Source organism: Seriola dumerili, unplaced genomic scaffold (assembly GCF_002260705.1).
Source record: "Seriola dumerili isolate Sdu_G_001 unplaced genomic scaffold, Sdu_1.0 BDQW01000917.1, whole genome shotgun sequence".
NCBI classification, from domain to species: Eukaryota; Metazoa; Chordata; class Actinopteri; order Carangiformes; family Carangidae; genus Seriola; species Seriola dumerili.
The window spans coordinates 418372-442705 of NW_019175172.1; the positions used below are offsets into that span (position 1 = coordinate 418372).

The 24334-nt window shown below is 40.4% G+C and overlaps 3 protein-coding genes across 3 annotated transcripts; 2 read left to right on the forward strand and 1 right to left on the reverse strand.

The window, feature by feature from the left end:
• Positions 1-2243: 2243 nt before the first annotated feature.
• Positions 2244-8830, forward strand: LOC111237520 (complement factor I-like). Its single transcript, XM_022766644.1, has 18 exons — positions 2244-2383; positions 3121-3188; positions 3274-3427; positions 3818-3881; positions 3964-4123; positions 4213-4403; positions 4483-4590; positions 4680-4793; positions 5386-5421; positions 5574-5594; positions 5834-5967; positions 6062-6165; positions 6546-6608; positions 6714-6818; positions 7447-7622; positions 7786-7887; positions 7980-8128; positions 8609-8830. The coding sequence occupies exons 1-18, from the start codon at positions 2330-2332 to the stop codon at positions 8675-8677; spliced, it is 1872 nt and encodes a 623-aa protein (XP_022622365.1). The 5' UTR covers positions 2244-2329; the 3' UTR covers positions 8678-8830.
• A 1906-nt stretch (positions 8831-10736) lies between these two features.
• Positions 10737-19275, forward strand: LOC111237515 (complement factor I-like). Its single transcript, XM_022766639.1, has 17 exons — positions 10737-10933; positions 11424-11638; positions 11971-12124; positions 12414-12477; positions 12572-12731; positions 13440-13642; positions 14852-14965; positions 15064-15180; positions 15482-15514; positions 15620-15640; positions 16127-16260; positions 16695-16798; positions 17202-17306; positions 17411-17586; positions 18163-18264; positions 18352-18500; positions 18938-19275. Exons 1-17 carry the CDS (start codon positions 10862-10864, stop codon positions 19004-19006), a joined length of 1992 nt encoding a protein of 663 aa, XP_022622360.1. The 5' UTR covers positions 10737-10861; the 3' UTR covers positions 19007-19275.
• A 103-nt stretch (positions 19276-19378) lies between these two features.
• Positions 19379-24088, reverse strand: LOC111237517 (calcium uniporter regulatory subunit MCUb, mitochondrial-like). The gene is made up of 9 exons (XM_022766640.1): positions 23945-24088; positions 23322-23382; positions 22849-23016; positions 22128-22232; positions 21815-21972; positions 20838-20944; positions 20626-20722; positions 19957-20073; positions 19379-19605 (listed from the first exon to the last, which is right to left on the reverse strand). The coding sequence occupies exons 1-9, from the start codon at positions 24014-24016 to the stop codon at positions 19522-19524; spliced, it is 969 nt and encodes a 322-aa protein (XP_022622361.1). The 5' UTR covers positions 24017-24088; the 3' UTR covers positions 19379-19521.
• Between the last annotated feature and the right edge of the window lie 246 nt (positions 24089-24334).

The following is a 24334-nucleotide window of genomic DNA, read 5'->3' on the forward strand; positions in this document are numbered from 1 at the left end:
TAAATTAAGCTAACCTGAGCTAATTAATTTCTTTTAATAGCTAAACAGAATCATGAGCTAACCTGAACCCAAACCATTCAAACAGTGGGCTCTTTACTAAAGCGACAATAAGGTCTTCTCATAGTTTGTGCTCATTTAACAATGTTTGATAAGACTGCAAACACGAAGCTGGCGTCTGTAGAACCATGAGTGGAATGGCCTTATACATTTAAGGAATCTGTGGTCAACAAAAATGGTTCCTGATGTGTGTATTACGTATTAGTAATGTATATTATAGCTGCAATAGTGTGTTGTCCAAAATTACTATGTGTGCAATACATTTCAAAAGCCATAATTCTTTTGCTAGTTGCCTTTATAAACTCACAGAAGCAAACGGCTTCTTACTTTCTTCCTATTGATTCATAATGTTGGACTCGTCGCAAACTTTCACATATTGTCACCACAATGTCATAGAATTCATGAAAAGATTAATTTTGCCTTTTGCAGTGTGTCTCCAAAAAGCAATATAAAAATATTATTGAAAAAAATGTGTACGACTTTATGCCGCCTGACCTCCAGCTTTCCGCTCATATGCTTGCACATGATTCGATCAGCCACAAAGAGATGTAAGACTTTGACTCATCAGCTGATCAGGAATTTCTCCCAAAATGTTCAGATGTGATGAATGTGGAAACTCTGTTTTTGGTTAAAAGTGTGATTAAATGTCTGTTAATGTTCTGTCTCGCCAGAAAAAGCTTGTACCAGCTGATCCAAACAAAAAAATAACAGATTTCTTTTGACTGGATTCAAGCAGATACGGGTCTAAACATGTACTGAGAGCAAATTCAACCTGTGTCACATGGAAACTTGTATCCTATTTGGTTAATAATGGTCTCCCGTTTGGTTTGGTGTTGATTTATTAACATTATTATTGACATGTAATTCTGAATCTGAACTAACCTGATCTGTCGGCATGAAGTCTCTCTAGTGATCTGTGTCTGTTTCTGTTTTCTGTTCTGCTGAAAGAGTTTATAGGCTTTGTTCCCGCCTCTCTTCACGCTGGTTTTCTGCTTGCCATGATGAAAGAAATTAAACAATATATACTCACGGTCCATGCTGATTTATTTGTTGTTCAAAGCTTTGGGAACCATTCGACACATTGAAAATTCAATTCTTTAAAAACACAACGATTTTGAAACTCTTTTTCCTTGAAATAGCGTTGAACATTAACTTGTACACATATTTGTATTTGTGTGATGAAATTTCTTTTTATGTTGCTGAAATAGACTGCTTGGTTTCCCCTGTGTGGTGCAACAAATTGCATATACTTCACATAACAAGAAAATTATGCAGATATTTACTTGGACTCTGGATGCATGAAAATTGTCCTTTAAACTTGTTTTCTGAGTTATCAAGTAATTCTGCAGTGTAGAAATAGAACATCTAATAGATTTAAAATGTTTTCCTCCCAGAAGGAAATTCATTTAAGTCTGGTGTCAACCTATAATAACACATTGTAACTTATTTGTTTATTTTATTACGTATTATTCATCACAATTTGCAAAGTAATTAGTTACTTAAGTTATTAAGTAAAGGTAAAGGTAGCAAAAAAATGGAAATACTGAGGTAAAGTACAAAGCTGTACTTTAAGGAGTGTTTTGTAAGTTTTGCTATCGCTACATAGCTAACGTTAGCATTAGCAGTTGCCAGTCTCGAAGAAATGTTGCAAGTTCAGCATCACATTTCTTTTCTTTACTCACCAACAGCTGTCTCCAGCAGCGGTAAGCAACCCTCCTGTTTTGCATCTATATGAAGTTAGCATGCTAACCAACTAGCCCCATTAAATTTAGCTAAAATCTCTGAATATTGTTTATGTTTAGTTAACAAGCTTTATATTCCTAATATGTATCACGAGGGTAATTAACTACAATTGTGGATAAAGCCCTGTCCACCAGAGGGCAGCGACACCTCTCCTCATGTAGCTTAGCCAGCTGCTAACCAGAGTGTCTTTAGTATTTGTTGTGTAGTTTGTGTCCTTGCTAAACCTTAACATTTATAACTTCTGTCTGACTTTGTCCCTGTGTTTACACATGCTAGGATACATGCTAACGAGCTAATTTATTTAAATGGAATTTTTAGCAGTGCACTTTAACACGTCAGAACAGTGTCTGTCAACATTGACAAGACAGGCTAATGATTGATTAGTGACATCATCAGTGAATAAAGGAGACCTACAATTGGTCTGTCAGTCAAATTAACCTTTATAAAGAGAATTAACTTCCTGTTGCTATTTTTTATTTTTCAGACAGAAGGAGAAGAAGAGGAAACATTTTGGTTTGTGTTTGTCAGGATGACATCGGCCAGAGTTTCTCTTCTCTTGCTGTTCCTTCTCATCTCTGTCTCGGTAAGTTAACACTGCTACTACAGTCTCCAGTATTGTGTAGTTTAGTATGATTTGCCCATTATTCCACAATTTGAGACAAAACACTTTGTTTTTCTGTATTTTTGAGACTGTGACAATGTTTTTATCGTTGCTCTTACACCAGATTTAGAGGTGAAGCTGAACATTATTGCAACATGATTCAGCGAGTGAACAAAATAACAAACATATGACAAGATAATGCAACCCAGTTAGATAACAGCATTTGTAAAGTTGAATGAGTGTGAACAGTGTCAAACAAAGATCAATTTTACAAAGGCAGGATTTATACCAGACAGTGTTCACATTATTGTGTCCTGAACATTATAATACATTACAGTTGAGTATAATGTATTATAGCCCTGTCTAGTATAGTACAAAGCATTGTATGGAGGCTGCAATGTGCCAACCTTAACAACTAATTACAGATGTAATTTAATATCCAATTGTTATTATATAATTAGTAGATATAGAAAAAAACGACCTTATACTCACTGGCTAGTCACTTAATAACTTAGTTTGTATGGAGTATTTTTTGTATTTCTAATTTCTGAATAAATGACTGATTTCATAGTAAATCTGTGAAATAGTCATTGTGTATTTTTATTTCTTCGTCCTTTGGGAAGTTTGTGATTTAGACATTTAGACTTAATTTTGCTTTGTCTCTGTTATTGAATCGTATCTCTTCCGTTGAAATGCTGCTGTGTTCTACATCCTTTCAGGTCTCAACCCAAAGCTCCACCCCGAAGTCAGACGAGTTTCTGGGACCAGTTGAATGTCTTCAAAATAAGTCAGTGCTCTGCTCTCTGATTGGCTGGACTTGTTACTTTTTATATTAATTGAATACAAAGTTAATTAATTTTCTTATTGGTCAGGTTTACCCGTGAGTCATGTGACCTGGTGTTTTGCCCTCCGTGGCAGCGCTGCGTTAACGGGCTCTGCTCCTGTAAACCGGCCTACCTGTGTCCCACAGAGGGCGTGGCCCCGATTTGCAGTCACAGCAACACGCAGCTTCGCTCCTATTGCCAGGTAACAACATGCACCGTGGCCACCGAGCAAGGCGCCAAGACCACCGGGTTGAATTCCAACTGGAGCCAATCTTACCCAGGAAAAACATGGTGTCATGAATTCCTGTTAGCCAATCACAGATTAGCAACATTTGAATCCAAATCTGAAGCGAGCTGTTAATCAAACCTGATCAACCCACGTCTCACAGTCACGATGAAGCAAATATAATGTGAACAGACAAATTAAATACTGGCTGAATATATGACACCATGTTTTTCTGGAGGGGTGGTCTTATACAGAGTGTTGCATTATGGGTTACATGTAGCCTTAATGTTGCTATGCTAATGAGTTTGGTTTGTTCACTGACGGCCGCAAAGCTCCGTAAGTATTTAAAGATGAGTTCTTCTCTAGGCGATGGCCATGTCCTGTCGGACCAGGGAACCCTTCATGTCCCACTTTGCAGAAACCTGCACAGGTGTGTTCTCAGACTTTAACCTGCAGGTTTTTCTACTGTGTTATATTTTTATTTACTGACCTTCATCTTCCTCTCGTTTCAGCCAATCAACCCAAGTTCAGAGGTTCAGTAGAGGCGGGCTCAGGAGTGCTGAGGCTCTCCCTTCCCGGCGCCGGAGGAGGTCGGGAGCAGGTGCTGGTGTGTGCGGAGCTGTGGGACATGGCCGCCGCCAACGTGGCCTGCAGGGCGGACGGACACCCACTGTGAGAGGAGACCCGGTTTAATCCTGATCATGAAAATGATGTTATGATGTAATTGATCTCGTTTTGCGTGTGTGTGTGTGTGTGCGCAGTGGAGCCGCGTCCACCGGCACCGCGCCGTACCTCTCCCTGAAGGTCGACCATCGCAACCGACAGTTACCGGGCAAATGTGTGAGCGTCCGTTGCCAAGGTTACGAGAACTCCCTGGCGGAATGTGTGATCTACGACAAGGTCAAAATCGACAACAGGGACGTCGCTACGGCAACATGCGTGCAGACACCAGGTCGGTAATTAGTGTTTCTGTTCAGTTCTGTTCTGTTCTGTCGAGAGCGTGACCTTGTGCGTGCCACTGCGCGTTACAGGCGAGGAGTGCGACTTCAGCTGTGTGAGCGGGAAGTGCGTGTCTCTCAGCCAGACGTGTGACGGCGTCGACGACTGTGGCGACCGGAGTGACGAGATGTGCTGCAAGAGTAAGACGCAGAGATGAACCCCGTGCGTCCCAAGTAGCCCGCGTCTTTCACTGTGTGAATTCCTGCGTGTCTTTGTGTTTCTTCGTCAGGCTGCAGGAACGGAGCTTTCCGCTGCAGCACAGGTGTGTGTTTGCATCCAGAAGCGGTCGGTGACGGCCAGGTCGACTGTCTGGATGGCGAGGACGAATCAAAGACACACACAAGTACTGACAGTAGTCACACACACATGCACACACACACACACACACTTGAAGTGACATATTTTTAATTAATTAATTAAGCTAAAGATACCAGGCTCATTCACTGAGTCCAGTTCTTTTTTTAATTTCTCAGAAATGAGCAGAGCAACACTTTGATAGAAGATCACATGTTAAAAATAGTATAAGAGTTGGTTCTTGCACAGTGCAGGTATCCCAGAATGCCTCATTTTTACAGCTGGGATCCAAACAGAGCCCGTTAATAGAAACCTGCTCATTGGCCACTGATCGTTCATCAATACCAAATTTCGTGGCTATAGAGCCAGTAGCTGTGTTGGGCAGACCGATGGACTTGGACCTATAGTTTCATATTGTTGAAGTTCTTTTACTTCAGTAAAAGTTTTAATACGTCAGTGTAGAAATATTCTGCATCCAGAATTTGACCCAAGTATAAAAGTGTTAGCATCAGAATATACGTCAAGTACCAAACGTTAGAGTCACTACGCAGAACGACCCATTTCTGAAACATGTATTCAATATTCATGTTGAGGGATGGATGTGTACATCTGATCAGAATTTATTTTTCCATTCCTCGCAGAGCCAGGGACATCCCTTCCTCTTCTCACGAACACAGGTAACCACGGCAACACACTCACAGCCACCACACTTCTGCTTGTTGCTACAGCAACGCTGTTACTGCTGTGGCATCCTGGTCAGTGTCACGTTGTTTTTGTGCCGATGAAGACGATGATAGGTTGTTTTTTTTTTGTTGTTTCTGTTTTTCAGAGTACACCTCACCTAAAACTGGTGCGTAACTTTAATGATTATATTAATAATAATCTAATTAGATTAATTGAATAAGCTTAATAATTATGTTTAGCTGTAGTGACTTTATCAGCAGCTTTTTCATTTAATTAATAGTTTACAACTAATTTTACAGCAGTTCTGAGCAGATTTAAACATTCATTAATGTTTTTGTTATTGTGTATATGTAGTTTTTGAATGTTAAATGTCAGTAATTGTAATTTAAATGATGTTCTGTTTAGAAACCAAGGTCACCAGAGCACATCTGGAGTCCCAGCTGAACTGTGGCGTTCCTAATGCTGATGATGATGCTGTAGAGGAGCTAGGAGGACGCAGCCGCTTCAAGAGAGTGCTGGGAGGAGTGCCAGCAGGACGGGTCGGTTACGTGTTTATTACCACATTAACAAGGTGCTAATGATTGTAAACCTATATCAACTGACCAATAAACTGTGTCTCATGTACGTGTGCAGACTCAGATCCAGTGGCAGGTTGCCATAGAGATGAACAGAAAAATTCACTGTGGAGGAGCTTATATCGGAGGCTGCTGGGTCATCACTGCTGCTCACTGCATCGGGTAAAACACAGGAAGTAGTACTGGAAATATCCGGGGATAACCTGAGCAGAAAAGCTTTTTGTGGCACCGTCAGATATTGTAGAGACAGGTCATTATTGGATTTAGAGCTGAAATGATTAACAGATGAGTCAACCAGACGTTTGATGGAGAATTTTATCTTTTATGTTATTGTAAAGTGAGCAAAACCTTTTAACCAGCTGCATCGTTTCTCAACCAATCATCACAAGGAATGTATCAGAACGTCAAACTGTTGTAGAAGAAATTAGAAGAAAAAATGAGAGTAGAGGTAAAAAAAATTAAATAATAAAAGTGTCAGTATCTTGACATTTGCCTCTCTCTCAGTGGTGGCAATAAGTGTCTCACCCTTCTCTCTCTTCCAGACTCAAGCCTTCTCTCTCAATAACAAACACAGGAGCTTCTGATCAAGACGAACCCAACCCGAGGTAATCATCTATTCTTTATGTGGTGAACTCTCTCTCTCTCTCTCTCTCTCTCTCTCTCTCTCTTGCACTGATAGTAATCATCTCTCACCCATTTATTCCCCTCAGGCCTAATCCTGATGCATTCCGGGTGAAGTTTTCTCTCTGGCAGAGGACCAGATCACAGAGCTCAACGGACATCGTTCCTGTTCAGAGCGTCCACATCCACCCTAAGTATGTGAGCATGTTAGTCTGTATGTGCAGTACGAATGATGGCGACGCACTCCGTATACCGATTTGTGTTCTCAAGTTTCTTTAAGTTTAATTGGTGGCTTCACTCATGATAGATGTTTGAGACATCACCCTGATAACGGCAAGATAGCTGAAAAACTTTGGGAAATAAAAAAAAAAAATTTGGGATGTACTTTATTTTGAAAGGGTAAAGAGGAAACAGGTAAATGCAAATTAAGAATAGGCTTAATGGCTTAATTCTAAATACTTTTAGTACATGTGGGAATAAGGACATCAGATACGTAAAGTAACATATCGTCAGCGTAGAGGGAGATTTGATGAGATGTTCCTTTTAAAGTCGTGGCTTAAATACTTCTCAAAAATCTGAGATAATGGCTCAAAAACTAAAGAAGGAAACAAAGGGGCAAAGGACATCCCTGTCTGGTTCTTTTAGGTGTAACACAACAGATATTTGCTATTTTTCTTTCATCATCAAAATAAATATTGCAAAGCATTAACTCAGCTGAAGATTGGAGCAAGAACCTAAAACTGTAACCACATTAACGTCCAACTAACGCTGAAACAAACCATATTTCTGTCATGTGTAACTCACCCATGGACTCAAATGAAGTTACAACCCTGTCACCCGTGAGAATGACATCGCTCTGGTGGAGCTGGAAAAACTTCCGCTGAGGGAGGAGTGTTTGATAAACAACTCTGCGATCAGCCCTATCTGTGTTCCCTGGACCACCAGGCTCTTCCAACCCAACCACACCTGCACCATCTCTGGTTGGGGACAAACTGCAGGTACCAGAGCTTGGCAGCTGCTCCTAGTCTATCTAAAGTTGTTATATCTGTGTATATCTATATGTGTTGTCCTGCTGACCTTGAAACCCCAAAGTGAAATATTATATTCAATCTTATAAATTGTCATGAAGTCCAAACAATGGTGAATGTTTTTTGTCTGCAGGTGGTGTAAAGTCTCAGGTCTTACAGTGGGCTAAAGTTTCCCTCATTGAAGACTGTCAGAAATTCTACAACGACAGCTTCAAACCCGGCATGATCTGCGCAGGTGGGTGTGGTTGATTCCCGGTGTCTTATACTGGGGTACGTGTCTAATGTTATTTATGAAGAGTCCGTTTTGAGGTTTGCTGTTGTGTGCAGGTGATCTGGACGGCAGCGTGGACGCCTGTGAGGGGGATAATGGAGGTCCTCTGGTGTGTGAGGATGCAGTAGGTGTTTCTTACCTGTGGGGCATCATCAGCTGGGGGCGGGGATGTGGCCGGCCGAGATCTCCTGGAGTTTACACACAGGTAAAATATGTAACATCAACCTGGCAGATTGGCCACATTGGTATGTAAATCTAGAGCTGCTGAATTCGTGCCAAATGTGACCAAGTTAGGGGAAACCTTTTTGGGATGCGTGCTAGGTGAGAAGATTACAATGGACTGAATATTCTTTGTTTGGTACATCTATCTAATAAATCCTTGTTTTTTTGGTGAACCTGTGACCTCTAGTAGAATTATAAGGTCGGAGTTTCTACTTGTGCAGAAGAAATATGTAAAAATCTAATCTGAACACAGAGGATGAACCTTTCCGCTTTGCTCTGCCCCGACTCATGCCGACATTCATGGTACCCAGAAGGGGGCATCATAACTTTCCTAATAACTTTCTCTGAGCCTCTGACTTTTCCTTTAGCACCTCCGTGACATTGTTGTTTTTATGTGACATCGCTCAACAATTAATAACAATAATACATGAATAACAATGACTGTCTTTTGTCTCTGTTCCAGGTTGCTCATTACTTTGAGTGGATCAGATTGATTACAGGCTGGCCTGCTGTGACCAAGTACAACTCCTGAAAACACTCACACAACCAGCGACATGAGGATAACGTTCATATTTCTCTGTGGCTACAGCCTTGTACTGACACACTATAATTATAACTTTCATCATTTCTAATAAGTTATTAATTTGTTGCTGTAGAAAGTAAATAAAAGCTACTCCAAGTACTAGCACTGTCTGTTTTTTGTTTATTGATGTACAGTTCATGTTACCATTATTCATGTTGACTAATGTGCGTTGTCATTCATTATCTTATCTTGTCATTGTGGACAGAACACACATATACAAAGTCTGTCCCCCACATTCATGCTATTGATCTCGAGTGTGTAGGTGTGTTTAGTGGGGGTGGTGTTTGTGGTTGTGTGTAAATGTGGCAAACCCGGACTCCAGTAACCTGAATCAACAATGATTTCCAGTGCAGAAACACAGATGTGTGGATGTTGCGGTGGCGTGGTTTGTGGTTTGGGAAGTTGTGGGTTGGTGTTAGTGCAGCTCTCAACACTTTCTGACTTCTCTAATCTCAGCTCCAAGCCCATTGGTTCCTACTAAATCTATGAAAACACCTCACCAATATATTTTATCTTTAAAAAGTTCTGAAAATAGCGGCTCTTTGTTGTTTTTATCAAACACACAACAGGAAATAGAGCATTCACTGGGGACTATTTTCAGCAGCGGATTAATCCATAATTGGTGCTCAAAATCTTTCAATAGAGGCACATATCCTTACATATTTCTTTACTTTTTTTTACTCATTTTTATATTTTATCTTTATAATGTGGAAGGAACATGTCATCCAGTGCAGCAGTGTGACTTTGATGTGTTTTCTATAGATTTGGGAAACAAGCTCGGAGGAATAATCAGGTTGTGATACACAGCGTTCTCTCAGTCCCACTGTCTCATGTTAAGTACACAGTTATTTTGAAATGCTCATCTATTGATATAGTGTTGAACATTAACTTATTTGGACTTCCATCCATCTGTTTATTCTCTTCAGGGTGTCAGAGGGCTGCAGCCTTCCCCAGCATGCATTTTCTTTTTCCCCTGAACACATTTTGACTTTTCATAGAGGGAAAAACACTTAGTTCTAAACTAAAGCACTTAAACTGGGGCTGTCACAATATCACATTTTCACTACGAGATTATTGGACAAAACAATTCACAACAATATTATCATGATATCTGTAGAAAATTTGGCCGAACATGTGCCATCACGATATTATCATATGTTTATATAATGTCAATATTTAGATTTTTAAATATCTCGGTTCGTATATCGCAACCTTTGTTTTTCTGAGTCTGTCCTTCTGTGAAAAATGAGCCCACAGGTCGTCGGTGTTATTATGACCCATAGTTACGTTTTGTTGCGAGGCGACATCTAGTGGTCGTAGATATTATGGCAGGAGCGAAGGGAAAAGTGCGGTGAAGTAGCGTGACACAGGAGAGCGGTGTTCGATTCCCATGTGATAGTGTTGTTTCTATTATCCACGACCGTTAGTTGTTATTGTAACCATGACAACTAAGATTGTCTAATGTTAAGGAAGTACTTATTTTAACCCAAATCACCATCTTTTCCCAAACCTAACCAGGCCATGACTTTTATTATAGGCGATATATGGCGGCAAAGGTAGGTACGCCGCTGTCTGTACAGTCTGCGTGTTTATTAATGTAACTATGACAACCGAGGTCCAGTACAACCGCCGTCGTAGGGGCGCTATTTAAAAAAAAAACAAAATAAAACGACCTGTGTGGTTGTTCAGGTTGGAGCGGTTGTTGGTTTTTCTTACTGTGGTTTATCCAAATGTTTCTGTGAAGAAGATCTATTGGGTTCTCATGGTCCCACTCCGGTTCAGCCGACCTACATTTATCTGGCCCATAGCAGGAAACCGTGACCTTCAACACTGGCACATGTTTGCGTTTGTCTATTTGCGGGAATTTGGGTTTTTGGACTCTTCTTTTACTGTTGTGTGACATTATGGTACATGATCAGTCAGCTGAATCAATATGGAGTCTGTGCTGACAAGCTAATGATTGATTGAACAGAGGAGATATCAGATTGTCAACTGGAGTGCTCCCTGACAGAGGGAGTAACCGTGTCTCTGTCTGTATCTGCAGCTGTTTCTTCATTGTAAAAGATTTTTTTTTGTTCTGAACACGTGAGAAAAAGACATTTTTGTGAGAAGCTGAACTGTAGGACTCTGTCCATGTTGGTCAGGATGAGATCAGTTCCAGTTTCTCTTCTCTTGCTATTTGTTCTCGTCATTCCCTCTGAAACAGTGAGTAAAAAAAGGTTCCTTCATTTTCTTCCTCTGAATATTTTGGGACTTTTCTTTTTGTTCATCACTTGCATTAGGTAGGATTTCTGTTTTTGCTGCTCATTAATTCATCCAACAGTTGACTTGATTCACTTGCAGAGATGAGATTAGAATGGCTAATGAGGATTTAACAGACTATCTCATTCTTTCAGCTGGAGAAAGTTACGGACAAGTTACATTAATATCATTAAGACCTAGTGACTCAGTTTTAGTGGAGTAACTCATTTAAACTTGTACAATGCATTAAAGAAAACTGGTAAATGTGTTTTTATTAGCTACTTTGTCATTCTGTCTCAAAGAGAAATGAATGAATAACAATTACTGAATTTAACAAGTGACTCCCAGATAGATATAAAGTAGAAATACAAAGCAACATGATGAGCATTACCATATTCAGTTCTGTGGCGTTGCACTGATTTGTTACTGTACTGTGTTTTAATTGCTCCTCCAGTGGAGTCCACCAGATGATGAGGTCCCATCAGCCATTGAACAGCAGGTCCAGCAAATACCACAGTATCCATTCCCACGCATCCCCACAGCCCCCACAGCCCCCACAGCCCCCACAGCCCCCACCGCCCCCCCAGTGGAGGCCACCAGTCCCACCTACACGGTCCCTAAAGCACCTGAGAAAGAGGAGTTTTTGGATCCCAAGTGCCGAGAAAAGAAGTAGGTATTCTTTGAGTGGCTGGACTTCTGTCTGAGGTTGTGTGAATTTCTTTTGTTGGTCCGTTGTACATTTAACCCGATTTTCAGAAAATGGACATTTTCGTACATTTCCATCCACTACTCCTATGAGAATATTAGGAGTTAGGTTCATCGAGATAAGCAGTGGATGCTGCTAATTGTCCAGTCAGGTGCCATTATACCTCTGCAGAAGAAGGAGCAACGAGATGAAAACATTTTGTGAAGTTTCTGGATTTCTACTGCGGGTTTTTTTCTGCGCCAAATTGAGAATGGATGGAAATGCACCTCATGATCTGTCTGTCTACATTCATCAGATTTACTCGTTCATCATGTGACCTGGTGTTTTGTCCTCCATGGGAGCGCTGCGTTGACGGAGAGTGCTCCTGTAAACCACCCTACCTGTGTCCCATTGACAATGTCGTCCCAGTTTGTGGGCGAACACATCTGAACTACCGCTCCTACTGCCAGGTAGGTACAGTCTCGGGTATCGACTGCTAGCTCTGACAAGGAATTAGTTACCCACACAGAGTTTTCTAAGCATGTGGTCAGTGAGGAACTGAATTTCTATTTCATGTCAAGAATCTGAACCAGGATTTGAATTGATGTGGAATCAGCACATTCAAAAAGGGATAATCATTACAGGCTTTCAGCGGCTGATTTCAACATTTACACCCTTTCAAGATCTTCAGTAAATGTAACTGGTTCTGGACATGAACATTTTTATAATTTTTTTACACAATGGTCATGTGTTTTCCAGGCGATGGCTGTCTCATGTCGGACCAAGAAACCCGCCATGTCCCACTTTGGGGAAAATTGCGATGGTTTGTTTCTCACAGATACATTCAGCACCATGTGATATTTATCACTTTATAGTCCTTCTTATAGTTGATGATTATTATCTCTTTGTCACCACAGAAAGTGAAGTGAGGTTCGAAGGTTCGATAGACACAGAGACACGAGTCGTCAAGATCTTCATTCCCAACAATATTGGAGATGGGGAGGAGTTACTGGTTTGTGAAGACATGTGGGACATGGCAGCTGCTAACGTGGCCTGCAAGGAGAATGGGAAGCCACTGTAAGAGGAGATACACTTACATGATGTGCATGTACGATATTCATATTAAGGCTGTTACTCCTCATATCCAACAACACATGGACATCTTCCCTATATGCTATATGGGACCTTTAAGTTTGCAATTTCAAATTATGCAGGTTAATGGAAACACACCTAATGAACCATCTGTGCTATAGTGTACAGTATTTATTAATTATTGTTAAAACTACCAACAAAGTAGAGGCTGTTTGCTGTCTTTGTAAAAAAACAAACAACTGCCTTACTCTACAACAAATCTAACGTCTCACTTTCTAGCTTTGCACCAAAGTGGCAACAAGCAGCCACATGATGTGGTCTCTCAGATTGGACAAAGCAATATTTTGCAAAATTGAAATGAAAACACAATTTTTGCATTCAAGTCGTGCCGAGCTGCCGTATCAGGTCCCAGGGAAATAGTCCCAACCAGGTTTAATTGCAATGATATCTTGAGTGGAGAAAACTCAACACAGACCATTTGAAATTGTATTTTGTTGACTTTTCTAAAATAGATCACTTTTCTTTCTGCACAAAAATGCAATGGAAACCCAGCTACTTATGTGCCAGTTCAAATTCTTTCCAGTTCAAAGGAAGTGACAGCCCTGATACGTACTGTACAATGAACATGTCAAAAACTATATGAGAAACATGTGGGATAAATGCATGTGCACTAACAGTATTTCTTATGTACAGCGGGGCAGCGATCGCTGACTCCGTCTCATACTCTTCCCTGACAACTGGCCGTCCCTATGGGCAGGTCCCAGAAAGGTGTGTTAGCGTCCGCTGCCAGGGTTACGAGACTTCCCTGGCTGAGTGTGTCATCTACAAGAAGACAAAGATTGACAATGAGAGGGTCGCCACGGCAACCTGTTATGAGAAATCAAAGGCACCAGAAAGTGAGTGTACTAATTCTACTCTATTCTTTTCTTCAGTAAGTTTTGTTTTCTGTGTACACAAGAAAATCCATAATTAACACAAATTAGGATATTTGCAGCTGATGCTTGATGCTTGTGAATTACAACCCAAGATTCGTTTGGTTCTCCACCCCAGGCATCTGTTCAGTAAAGGAGATGCCAACCTGGTGTCACCAAACTGCAAACTGAGTAGGAATCTGCTGTACCTTCATGTCTGGGCCATGAATATCCCAAATAAGACCAAGGTCCAAGTGCAACACTTCATGCATTTCAAGATTCATTTTGTCCAATGAGGACCTTTCTGTCTACCCCATCGACAACCCAAGGACTACAGTGCCCTCAAACCTTCAGGCCCTGACTCCAGTCCAGACAGCATACTTGTTGGATGTCAGAGATGCTATCCCTGCTTAAGGTTGAAAACAGCCTGGGCAAAGTCCTTCCTTCTGATCCTGAGTTGCTAGCGCAGGATTTCTTCAAGGCTTCCTGATAATCCACCTTCCCAAAACCTGCATTTTGATTCCGTAACTACCATGCGACAGCGCTTTTGGCCTGTTGGTACTTTGTTGAGGATTTCCACCAGCAGAGCGGATATCAACAAGAAAGGCACCAACCACTGTTTGACAATAACCATCAGCTGCTGCGTCCAAACTAAAGGTTACGAATAAGATCTATTTTTGCCTTCATGTCCCCAACTTCTGCTGTCAAAATCCTCAAACTTATGTTCCTAGAAATCCCTCGGTTCATATTTGGTACTCAATACTAGTGCTGGTAGATCCTACCAGTGGCTAGATATAATCCAACATTGCCTTGCCCACTACCTTTGGGGAGCCACCATAGTAATGATCGCCCAGCCATCAGTCCGTCATCAAGCACCAAGATGCAGCGATTCCCTTGTTAGCCAAAATGTTTTTCCACAAAAAAATGTCCGACACTGACCCAAAGCTGGCCTGTGTGCGTTGAGTGAAGCAGATTTTCAGCCCATATTAGTCCACAACTCCAAAGCCAGTAAATATGGGACCAAACTGGCTAAGGTTTGTGTCGTTGATCAAAACTGAGTTTCCTTGGATTGGCCATCCAGGGCCAATGAGCAACATAAACTCATCCACTATGATTAGTTTGAGAAGTCATCTCTTGTACTGTCATTTGTTATACTTCTCTAGTGTTTTGACAATATGTGCCCATGTGTTTCAGAGGAGAACTGTGAGCCTGAGTTCACATGTACAAACAGCAAGTGTGTGTCTCTGAACCAGACATGTGACGGAGTTGACGACTGCGGCGACCGCAGTGATGAAATGTGCTGCAAAAGTAAACCGAACACACACACACACACACACACACACATAAATGGATCCCATAACCCTGTCTGTCCCATCTGCCACTGTGTGACTTATTTTGTTTGTCAGAATGCAGGAATGATGGTTTCCTCTGCAAGACGGGCGTGTGTTTGCATAAAGAAGCAGTCCATGATGGACAAAGGGACTGTCTGGATGGCGAGGATGAATTATCATCTGTGGGCAAAAGTGAGATTCACAGGCTTTCACTTTCACACATATTTTTAAATCAGTTTTTACCCCAAACCATATTTACTACGATTAAATTTTAGAAATCACTGAAACTTAAGGATAATTGTTTTAATCGATACATAGCCGTCTTGATGGTTACGGTCGCTGTCTTCATGGTCTGGCTCCAACAAGACAGAAAGCAAAGCAAAAATATGTACAAGAAAACTCAAATGTAAAGGTTTGGGCCACAAAGGTATTGGGCCGACTTAGAAAAGTTGTGAAACACTGATGTTTAATAAATATTTCTAATTTTCCACAGATGAAGAGGAGAAAAGAGTACTCCAAAACTTAGGTATGGCTGCGATGAATGTGCACACAGCAGTGGCTTGAACAACCGTAGGAAACTGTTGTTGTTTGTGGTGGTGATGACAGTAATTTGTTTTTTTCTTTATTTCAGAGCACGTCTCTCCCAAAGATGGTATGTAGTTTAAACACTGACACTTCCAGTATAGTATTAAAAGAAGTGGTATTACACTTTGTGGCCAAAGGTACGTGGACATCCCTGTACACATACGATTTTCCCTTAATGCAAATGATGGGAACAGTTAACTTTCTTGCAACCTTGTGGTAATAGTTTAGGGACAGGTTTGGTTTCCTGTTTCAACATGTGCACAAAGAAAGCTCCATGATTTGGTGTTTTAAGAAGTTGACTGGCCCACACAGAGCCCTGACCCCTCCCCCCATCCAGCCCCTTTGGGACGAACTGGAACACCTGGTTTCTGGTGGAAAGCCTTGATTGATGGAGGGATGGAGGGATGTCCACATACTTTTGGCCATGTACTGTACTGTACTTGTTTGTGCAGTGTTGCAGTCAGGTGACTAAGTCCAAGTCAAGCCAGTTCACCAGATCACCTTCAGTCACAGCCAGATACGAATTTCAACAACTATTTGCATATGTGTCTAGAAATAAAGAAGGACAGAGAGTTTCTGGAGTCCAAGTTAAAGTGCGGGGTTCCCAATATGGACATAGTGGACGACGAAGTGCACGAGCGAGGAGTGAGAGTCAAGAGAGTGGTGGGAGGACACCCGGCCAAACCGGTCAGTTGGAAACACACCTGCTTGTCTGTTTTCAGTACCAGTGCATTCATTTCAAGCTGCTCGGTTTATTACTATTATCATGATCATTTCTTATACAGTATCAGTGGCTCCTTAACTTGAGAACCACTGGCTAACATACTGTTCCTGTGATTTCCCAATGACCCACAACACTGTTAAATGCTCTCTGAAACATTTACATTTTATTGCTTTAGAAAAGGTTCAACATCCGCAGCCAAGTTTGACCCAAAACCCATATAATACTCATCTTATATAATGTGTTCCCACTTTGGTGTACAGGCGAGAAAACATAGAGAACATGGTGGAGTTTGGATCATTATCTTTTTCTCAAACCAGTGGTCTTATTAATGCTTATGTTTCATCAGCCCCTTTGCTTCCCGAAAGAGAACAATGAAATGTTCATGTCATATCTGCAGACTCAGATCCAGTGGCAGGTTGCTCTAGAGGAGCGCGGCAAGATTGACTGTGGAGGAGCTTATATCGGAGGCTGCTGGGTCCTCACTGCTGCTCACTGTGTCAGGTAGGACGATGATGCAGCACTAGTAGTATGAAATATTAGTAGTGGTTGCATCCAAATCGAAGAATAAAAAAACAAATTGGGGCTAGAAAAGTCATAATTTTGAGAAATTCTCAGGATTCTGACTTCCTAAAAAAGAAAAATAGTTTTTCACATTAGGGCCACGTCAATTTTTTTATTTTATTTATTTATTTTTTAAAATTCTGACTTTAATCTCGGAATTCAAGTGGCCCTAATCCTCTTCCGTACATAGATGAGAAGACCCAGCCCAGCGACATTATTTAAACAGACAACTAATAATTTAGTCTTGATCAGTGCTCGCTCCATTCAAAACAACACATGATGTTGTGAATAAATACGTTGTTTAATCCTCTGACGTAATACAACCCATTGCTTTTTCTCCCAGACCAAACCCCTCATTATACAGGGTAAAGTTTTCTCTCTGGAAGAAGGCCAAAGCTCAGGACACGACTGACATTGTTCCTGTTGAAGAAGTTAACATCCACCCCAAGTATGAATCCGTCTTCTATACATGTGATAACCCTATCTAGCTCAATGAATGTAAATATTAATGTTTCAGAATAAAAAATCATGTGTTATTTTAATAACCTGTAGGTACAACGCCAGCTCCTATGAAAACGACATTGCTCTGGTGAAGCTGCAGAAGCTTCCGTTCAAGGAAGAATGTTTTGAGGAGAACCCGGCCATCAGGTCGGTCTGTCTTCCCTGGTCCCCTGAACTCTTCAGACCCAACCACACCTGCAGCATCTCCGGATGGGGACGAACCGCAGGTCTGTACGTTTCTGTTCGGCTTACTTACAAGAATAGCAGCAACGTTAGTGTAAAGGAAGTCCTCTTGTGACAAGGAAGTTTTACTCATTTGGTGCAAAGTGAAGTGAAAATGGGGTGAAAACACAAATGAGCATTTTATTACATGTTATTACAAAACTCCCTCGAAGTAAGTGAGAAAATAAATGTTAAACTGTATTTTAATAACCTCATATTACCTGATTTATTTAATTTCAATATACTTTAGTGATGAGCCCTACCTGTATGTCGTGGATATAACAAAATTGCATTGAATTCTGTTGTGTTAACAATTAATGATAACATTAACTACCTCATCATTATTCATAAATCATCATGTTGTATTAAACACTTTTAAATGCATTCATTTATTTTGTTCAACGTTCAACAATTTGTGTGTAAAAATCTATTATATCCTTAAAACAAATTGCATACAAACCTTCATACATTTCATCACGGATCACTTCATCGGTCTGATTGCCCGTCAGCAAGACAGTCGGAGAATCAGATTCGTTAGTTTGACAATGTCAGTGTTTAAATAATGGTATGTATGTGTGCAGATGGCAAAGCATCTCAGGTGTTGCTCTGGGCCAACGTCTCCCTCATCAACAACTGTGAGAGATACTACGCACATCGCTTCAAACCAGGCATGATGTGTGCAGGTGGGTGTGTCCGTGGTTGGTGATGTATATACACTAACGCAGACCGCTTTGTGCAGACATTGAGCAGGTGTAACTTTGTGTGTGCAGGTGATCTGGCTGGCAGTGTGGACTCTTGTCAGGGGGACAGTGGAGGTCCTCTGGTTTGTGAAGATGAATTGGGTGTTTCCTACCTGTGGGGCATCGTCAGCTGGGGAGAGCAGTGTGGTCAGCCAGGATTCCCCGGAGTTTATACACAGGTAAAGTACAACTAAACATCGATACACAGAAAATAACATTTATACATAGAGAAAGACGTGTGTTTGTATATGTCAGAAAAGTCCCTATATATATATATATATATATATACACACAAATAATATAGCAATATATAAATTACTTTTTCAAATGCAAAATGTAAACACAGAAAACACAGATTATTATTATTGTTAAGTATTAAATTTGCTTTATTGACGGATTTCAGTAATATCTCAACAATACAAACACATAGCCAAAGAACAAAACACTTGTACAGTGAGCAGATATCAATTTCAATTCAATTTCTACTTTATTAGTAAAGCGCCAAACCATAATATACATTATCTCAAGGGACAAACACATAGATAACTTAAAAGCAACAACATCGCTAGCTATAGCGTCACATAACATTGTTATTAATTCTGTCTGTCTCTTGCAGGTGGCTGATTACTTTGATTGGGTCAGACTTTATACAGGTTGGCCTGAAGTCACCAAGTTTAACTCCTGATGAAGTGAACACACACACATACACACAGTTGTACTGTACTTCTTCAATGACCAACCAAAGTATGACTAGTGGTTTTTTCTCAGATGTTTCACATTGGCTGCAGCTTGTGTGATGATGGAAACTTTTCTTTACTGTGAATTGATCAGTGGCAAAAGCAAAAGTGTTTTCATTTTCCAACAATCACAGACTTTAAACAGCCCAGTTTTTGTTTACGCATTGTATTAGTAATTAAATACCACTTGTGTCCAATAAAATGCCAGTGAAATATATTTTTCTCCTCTATCAATAACATACTTTTTTTCTAAATGTACTGCAACAGAAATAAGTTTCTGCTTCTACAGGTAGCACATCTTTTCAGCTAACGTTTTACAGTGTTTTAAAAATGACATATGTCTTTAATAAAGTCAGACGGCCATGACAGAAGCGTTGAAACATTTCTTATAAACAACGACTATAAAGTAATGTATAAAAGTTACAATTAATGTCACAACAAAATAGAAAATTATAAAAAAATCTCAGGTGGCTCTTTGAGGCTGAACCTGATCCACCGGCAGCTGCAGCCGAATTGCTCGTCTTAACCTCCTGAGATCATCGTCCACCTGCACAAACACGCACACAGTTAATCATTTCTGCTGTTTAAGAGCTTCAGATGTGATTTTCAGATCATTGTTTCTGTTCCATTTATGATATTTTCATCTTACATGTTGATCTTTGTTTGTCAGGAGCTAACAAAAATAAGTTGAAGCCAGAATTGTCACAAGTCAAAGGTACTGCTGGATCTCACAGATATATCACCAAGTTCCTAGCTCCGCTGTGCGTTGTTTTAATATCACTGACTTATAACTTCTTAAAGTTGTGTGTGAGTGTGTGTGTGTGTGTGTGTGTGTGTTTGTGTATGTGTGTGTGTATGTGTGTGTGTGTGTGTGTGTGTGTGTGTGTGTGTTCATAACCTTTGCCAGTTCGTCTTTGAGCTCATTGTATTTCTGAACGTTGAATTTCTGTTGAGATGCTCTCTTATGAAAGAACTGAAGGAACTCACGATCCCTCACACTCGGACAGATGAAATCCTGCACACAATCATTGACATAATACATTACCTAGCTCCAATCACTTACCAACGTTTTTGCTATTGCTACATAACTAGCATTAGCGTCAACAGCTGTTTACTTACCAGTCTCGATAAGAGCTCTAGTCATTGTTGCGTTCCCAATACATGAGGTTATAATACGCCCTCTGAGCAGCTACGTCTTTAGGGCAGGCTGGACGCTACATTGACTCGCTAACGTTAAGAGACAGACCAGACCAGGGCTAGCATAGTTAGCATGCTAATTTTAGTAGAAGAAAAGAAGAGATAAAAATAGAAGCAAAATAAGAGTTAACAATGACATTGTTTTCCACCTCTGGAGACAGCTCCTGGCGAGTGAAGGAAATGTTTACTGGTAAGTAAATAGCTGTGAATGCGTTGGCTATGTAGCAATAGCAAAAACTTAAATATAGCTCCTTTAATCCTAAAGGTAAGTTTTAAACAGCCATTAGAAAAAGTGAGAAACAAATAAGATGTGAAATTAAAATACTAATTAGCCTCACGAAAACAGAAGACAAAAGCTGAGTGTTTCTACCTGTTTGGTGAGAACGTAGTAGCCGAAGAAGATCATACTGGTGGTGTAGGAGATGAAGTAGGTGATTGGCTCCATGATGTCCCAGGCAAACACATACCTGACACACACACACACACACACACACACACACACACACACACACACACGCATACATTATTACACGCTGTCTGAGTGCAGTAAACTTCCTGCTTGTGAATGTGGCTCTTCATTACCAGGTGAGGTATCCCAGGAATCCCCCCTGCAGTGACAGGTAGGCCAGGCCGACCAACCCCAGCATGGATGCTTTAGACTCCGCCTCCTTTGCCATCTGGACTTTCACCTATACACACACACAGTCATATTTCCATCACTTAAGTGGACATTACACATGGCTCACATTAATTTCCTGGAGACTTAAACCAAGTCTTCTCCCTAAATTTGAATTATTACCTTATGGCCCATACGCAAATGTAATATACGTACATATATTGAATTTCTATAAATGACATATATACACATATTTTAAAAAAGCACACAAAATTATATATGGAACCTGTAAGAAATTGGAATAATTTCATATAGTAACATATATGTCTAGATCATACAAATATGTATGTTTATAGTATATATGTAAGCTTATATTGTAGACATATATTATGTAAATATATATCAATCCCAAAGCCTGTCAATATCTGTTGATATTATATACAGTAGAGTCCCAAACTCTGAGACCACTTTCCCAAAATGGGAAGAAATGAATAAGGAAAGCATATAAAAAAAATTTTGTGTATGTTTTTTTAATAAATAAATATTATAAATTAAATATATATTCAGTTTTATATGTTGTTAACATATATGGTTGTCACATCTTATACCTTAAAAAAATTCATAATATAGATATTTTACATACATATACAAATTTTACTATTGGTTTTTTGTATATGTTAAAAAACTCTTCACATATCCAGAGGATCTATATATGTGATAATAATATATTCCCTTACAGGTGACATATATTGAAATATCACTCTTGATTGAGGAACATATATGTCATATATTACATTTCTGTATGGGGGAACTGGCTTTTCTCCCCAAAAGGAAGTTGAGTCCTCATAATGTACAGTATGTCCCCACACCACGGGTAAACCAAGTAGACGCGCACACAGTCATGTTGTCATAGCCGTTATTTTTTGTATTTGATGTGTCGTACCGTCTCTAGCGGCAGCAGCTGCTGTCTGAGCTGCTCTTGTCTGATCAGCAGCTCAGAGTGTTTGGTGTGTTGCTGCTGAGGAAGCGCCAGAGCCGAGTGAAGCAGGTGGACCACGTACTTCATATCATCCAGACCCAACACATGTTCATGAGACGAACCTGATACACAGAGAAAGACACATGTAATACCACATTTTAATGTTTAAACGTTTTGATTCCTCTGCAGTCAATCTGGGTGAAGCGCTAGAAGTTGCTGCATGTGTGTTTACGTAAGAGAAGTAAGACTCAAGTGTTGAGACACACACAGGTCATACCTTGTCCAAGTGCATGAACGTTGTGTGTGACATCATTGATGACCAGCTGGAAATCTTTGTTTAAAACAGTTTCCATAAAAGTGCACGAGGAGATTCTCTGTCCGTCTGAGGAAAGAAAGTAAAGTTGTGTTAAGTTTTGTGTTTTCAAAATGTCCCTGTTTTTAGATCTTTGTGAGGACCAGGTTCAGTTTTAGACCCTGTGAGGACATTTTAGAAGATAAAGATATTTATTGAATGTGAGGATAGTTTTGAATCATGAGGACACGGTCAAGGACAGTTTCAGCAGTGAAGTCATTTTTTTAGAAAGTCGGGGCATTTATGGAAATTAAAAATATTTTGGGAAAGTTGCAACAATTTCAGGAAGTGCAGATATTTTCATTTTTGCAAAGTGGGGACTTTTTTTTTTAAACTGAAGACTTTTTCCTTTTAAAAGAGGACATTTTGGAAAGTAAGGGCATGAGAAAAAGTGATTACAACTACAAACATAAGGACATTTTTTTTAAGTGAAGACACTTTTTTAATGTGAGGACATTTTGAGAAGATACAAATATTTTTGGTGAAGTGGGGACACTTTTTAGAAGGTGGGGACAGTTTGTCCAGCACTCACTTCTTCAAAACATTGAGGGTTCAGTCTTTTACACGAGTTTAGGTTAGAGTTTGTGTTACAGGCTCGAGGAACACGGTCCTTACAAGTGTAGTAGTTCACATTAGTGTGTGTTACCTCCATTGAGCAGGGCAGCGGTGTGCACTCCGGGGTCTTTGGCTGCGATGTCTCGCAGCAGGTCGCCCACTGTGGTCAACATGGGTGTCAGAGGGAAACGAAACTGCTGGCCTGCAGGGAGACGCACAGAGAGGACCGGGCGACCGAAGCTGTAACGAATAGACGCATCTGAAAAAGACAGAGAGAGAGAGAGAGAGAGATGTACACACCAATTAATACATTCATTAAATGCAGACTAAACAAACAAGATACAACATGTTAATTAACGAGCTTTAGAGGTGTTGGGAGGTGTTTTTTTTTACGTTTGGACAGGGTAACTGTTTTCCCCTTTTCCCGTTTTTATGCTAAGCTAAGCTAACCATGTCCCGACTCCAGCTACACAGACATGTGATTGATATTAATCTTGTGTATTTACCAAAATGTTGATCTATTCATTAAGTGGCTTTGTAAAGAAAGAGACATGAACAGTTTACCTTGGGTCGGAGGTCGACTGCTGTAACTGGAAACGACACAGGTTGACCAGACGGAGCTGGACTGAGGGAGAAAAGTAAATTATCTAGACATATCAGACTCTGGTATGTTTCCTGGCAACCTTGGACAGCCTTTCAGTCACCTCAAAAAATGATCTTTCCTTCTCATGGCATTTGAATGGAAGTAGTTTTTAAACTAACCAAACTTTAATGACAGAGGTGAGGAAATTCTCATGTGAATCATTTCCTGTTTTAGATAGGTGTGGCTACAGAAACAATGGAACTGAGAACATAGAGAAAAAAAGGGAAGGTATGCAGAGAGACGTGTGTTTCACAGCTGCATGTCATAACAGCTCATACACACACACACACACACACACACACACACACACACAAACACACATTTGTATTTCTATATATGTGAGGACTCATTGTCATAATGCATTCCCTGGCTCCTTCTCCTAACCTTACCTTAAACGGCCTGTAAACTCTGTCAGAACTGATTGTGGTTGCACAGCTTCAGAAACCCTGCAGCTTTCCACTGTCTGTGTCTAACATCTCCGTAACTTTAACTTTAATAATGTTTTTAGACTCAATAGTTAAACTTTTAAATATGTTAAACTCACGGTGTAGATTCTCACTCCTTTGGGTCGAGAGCGGTAGGAACCGAACCTGCAGATCAGTCTGGAGACAAACATGACGAGACTCTGAGCTAAAACACTTCTTTTCAGTGCTGTAAACCAGCCGACATGAAGGTTTGCAAATGTCTGTGGGGCGAGTAAGAACAGGTTTGACGGCAGGCTGAGCCTCAGGAAGAGGAGCTGGGAGGTTAACTCTTACCTGACTGCAAGGGTCTAAACAGGTTCTGTTGATTCTCCACAGAGAAACAGAGAAGATTAAAAATGGGCCTTGAAAAGTTTTAGTTTTTAAAGTAGTAAAAGTGAAACTCAGCTCCGCTCACATTATTTAATGACGTTTTGAACCTGATTTAAAACGGAACTAAATCATCCTCAAAC

Coding starts and splice junctions, on each gene's coding strand:
- LOC111237520 (XM_022766644.1), top strand. CDS start 2,330: ATGACATCGGCCAGAGTTTCTCTTCTCTTGCTGTTCCTTCTCATCTCT. Junction 3,189..3,273: donor GTTGAATGTCTTCAAAATAA/GTCAGTGCTCTG, acceptor CTTATTGGTCAG/GTTTACCCGTGAGTCATGTG. Junction 8,129..8,608: donor CTCCTGGAGTTTACACACAG/GTAAAATATGTA, acceptor TCTCTGTTCCAG/GTTGCTCATTACTTTGAGTG.
- LOC111237517 (XM_022766640.1), bottom strand. CDS start 24,016: ATGTTTGTCTCCAGACTGATCTGCAGGTTCGGTTCCTACCGCTCTCGA. Junction 23,383..23,944: donor AAGGAGTGAGAATCTACACC/GTGAGTTTAACA, acceptor TTTCTCCCTCAG/TCCAGCTCCGTCTGGTCAAC. Junction 21,973..22,127: donor CGTTCATGCACTTGGACAAG/GTATGACCTGTG, acceptor TCTGTGTATCAG/GTTCGTCTCATGAACATGTG.
- LOC111237515 (XM_022766639.1), top strand. CDS start 10,862: ATGTTGGTCAGGATGAGATCAGTTCCAGTTTCTCTTCTCTTGCTATTT. Junction 12,125..12,413: donor ACTACCGCTCCTACTGCCAG/GTAGGTACAGTC, acceptor TGTGTTTTCCAG/GCGATGGCTGTCTCATGTCG. Junction 14,966..15,063: donor TGATGAAATGTGCTGCAAAA/GTAAACCGAACA, acceptor TTTGTTTGTCAG/AATGCAGGAATGATGGTTTC.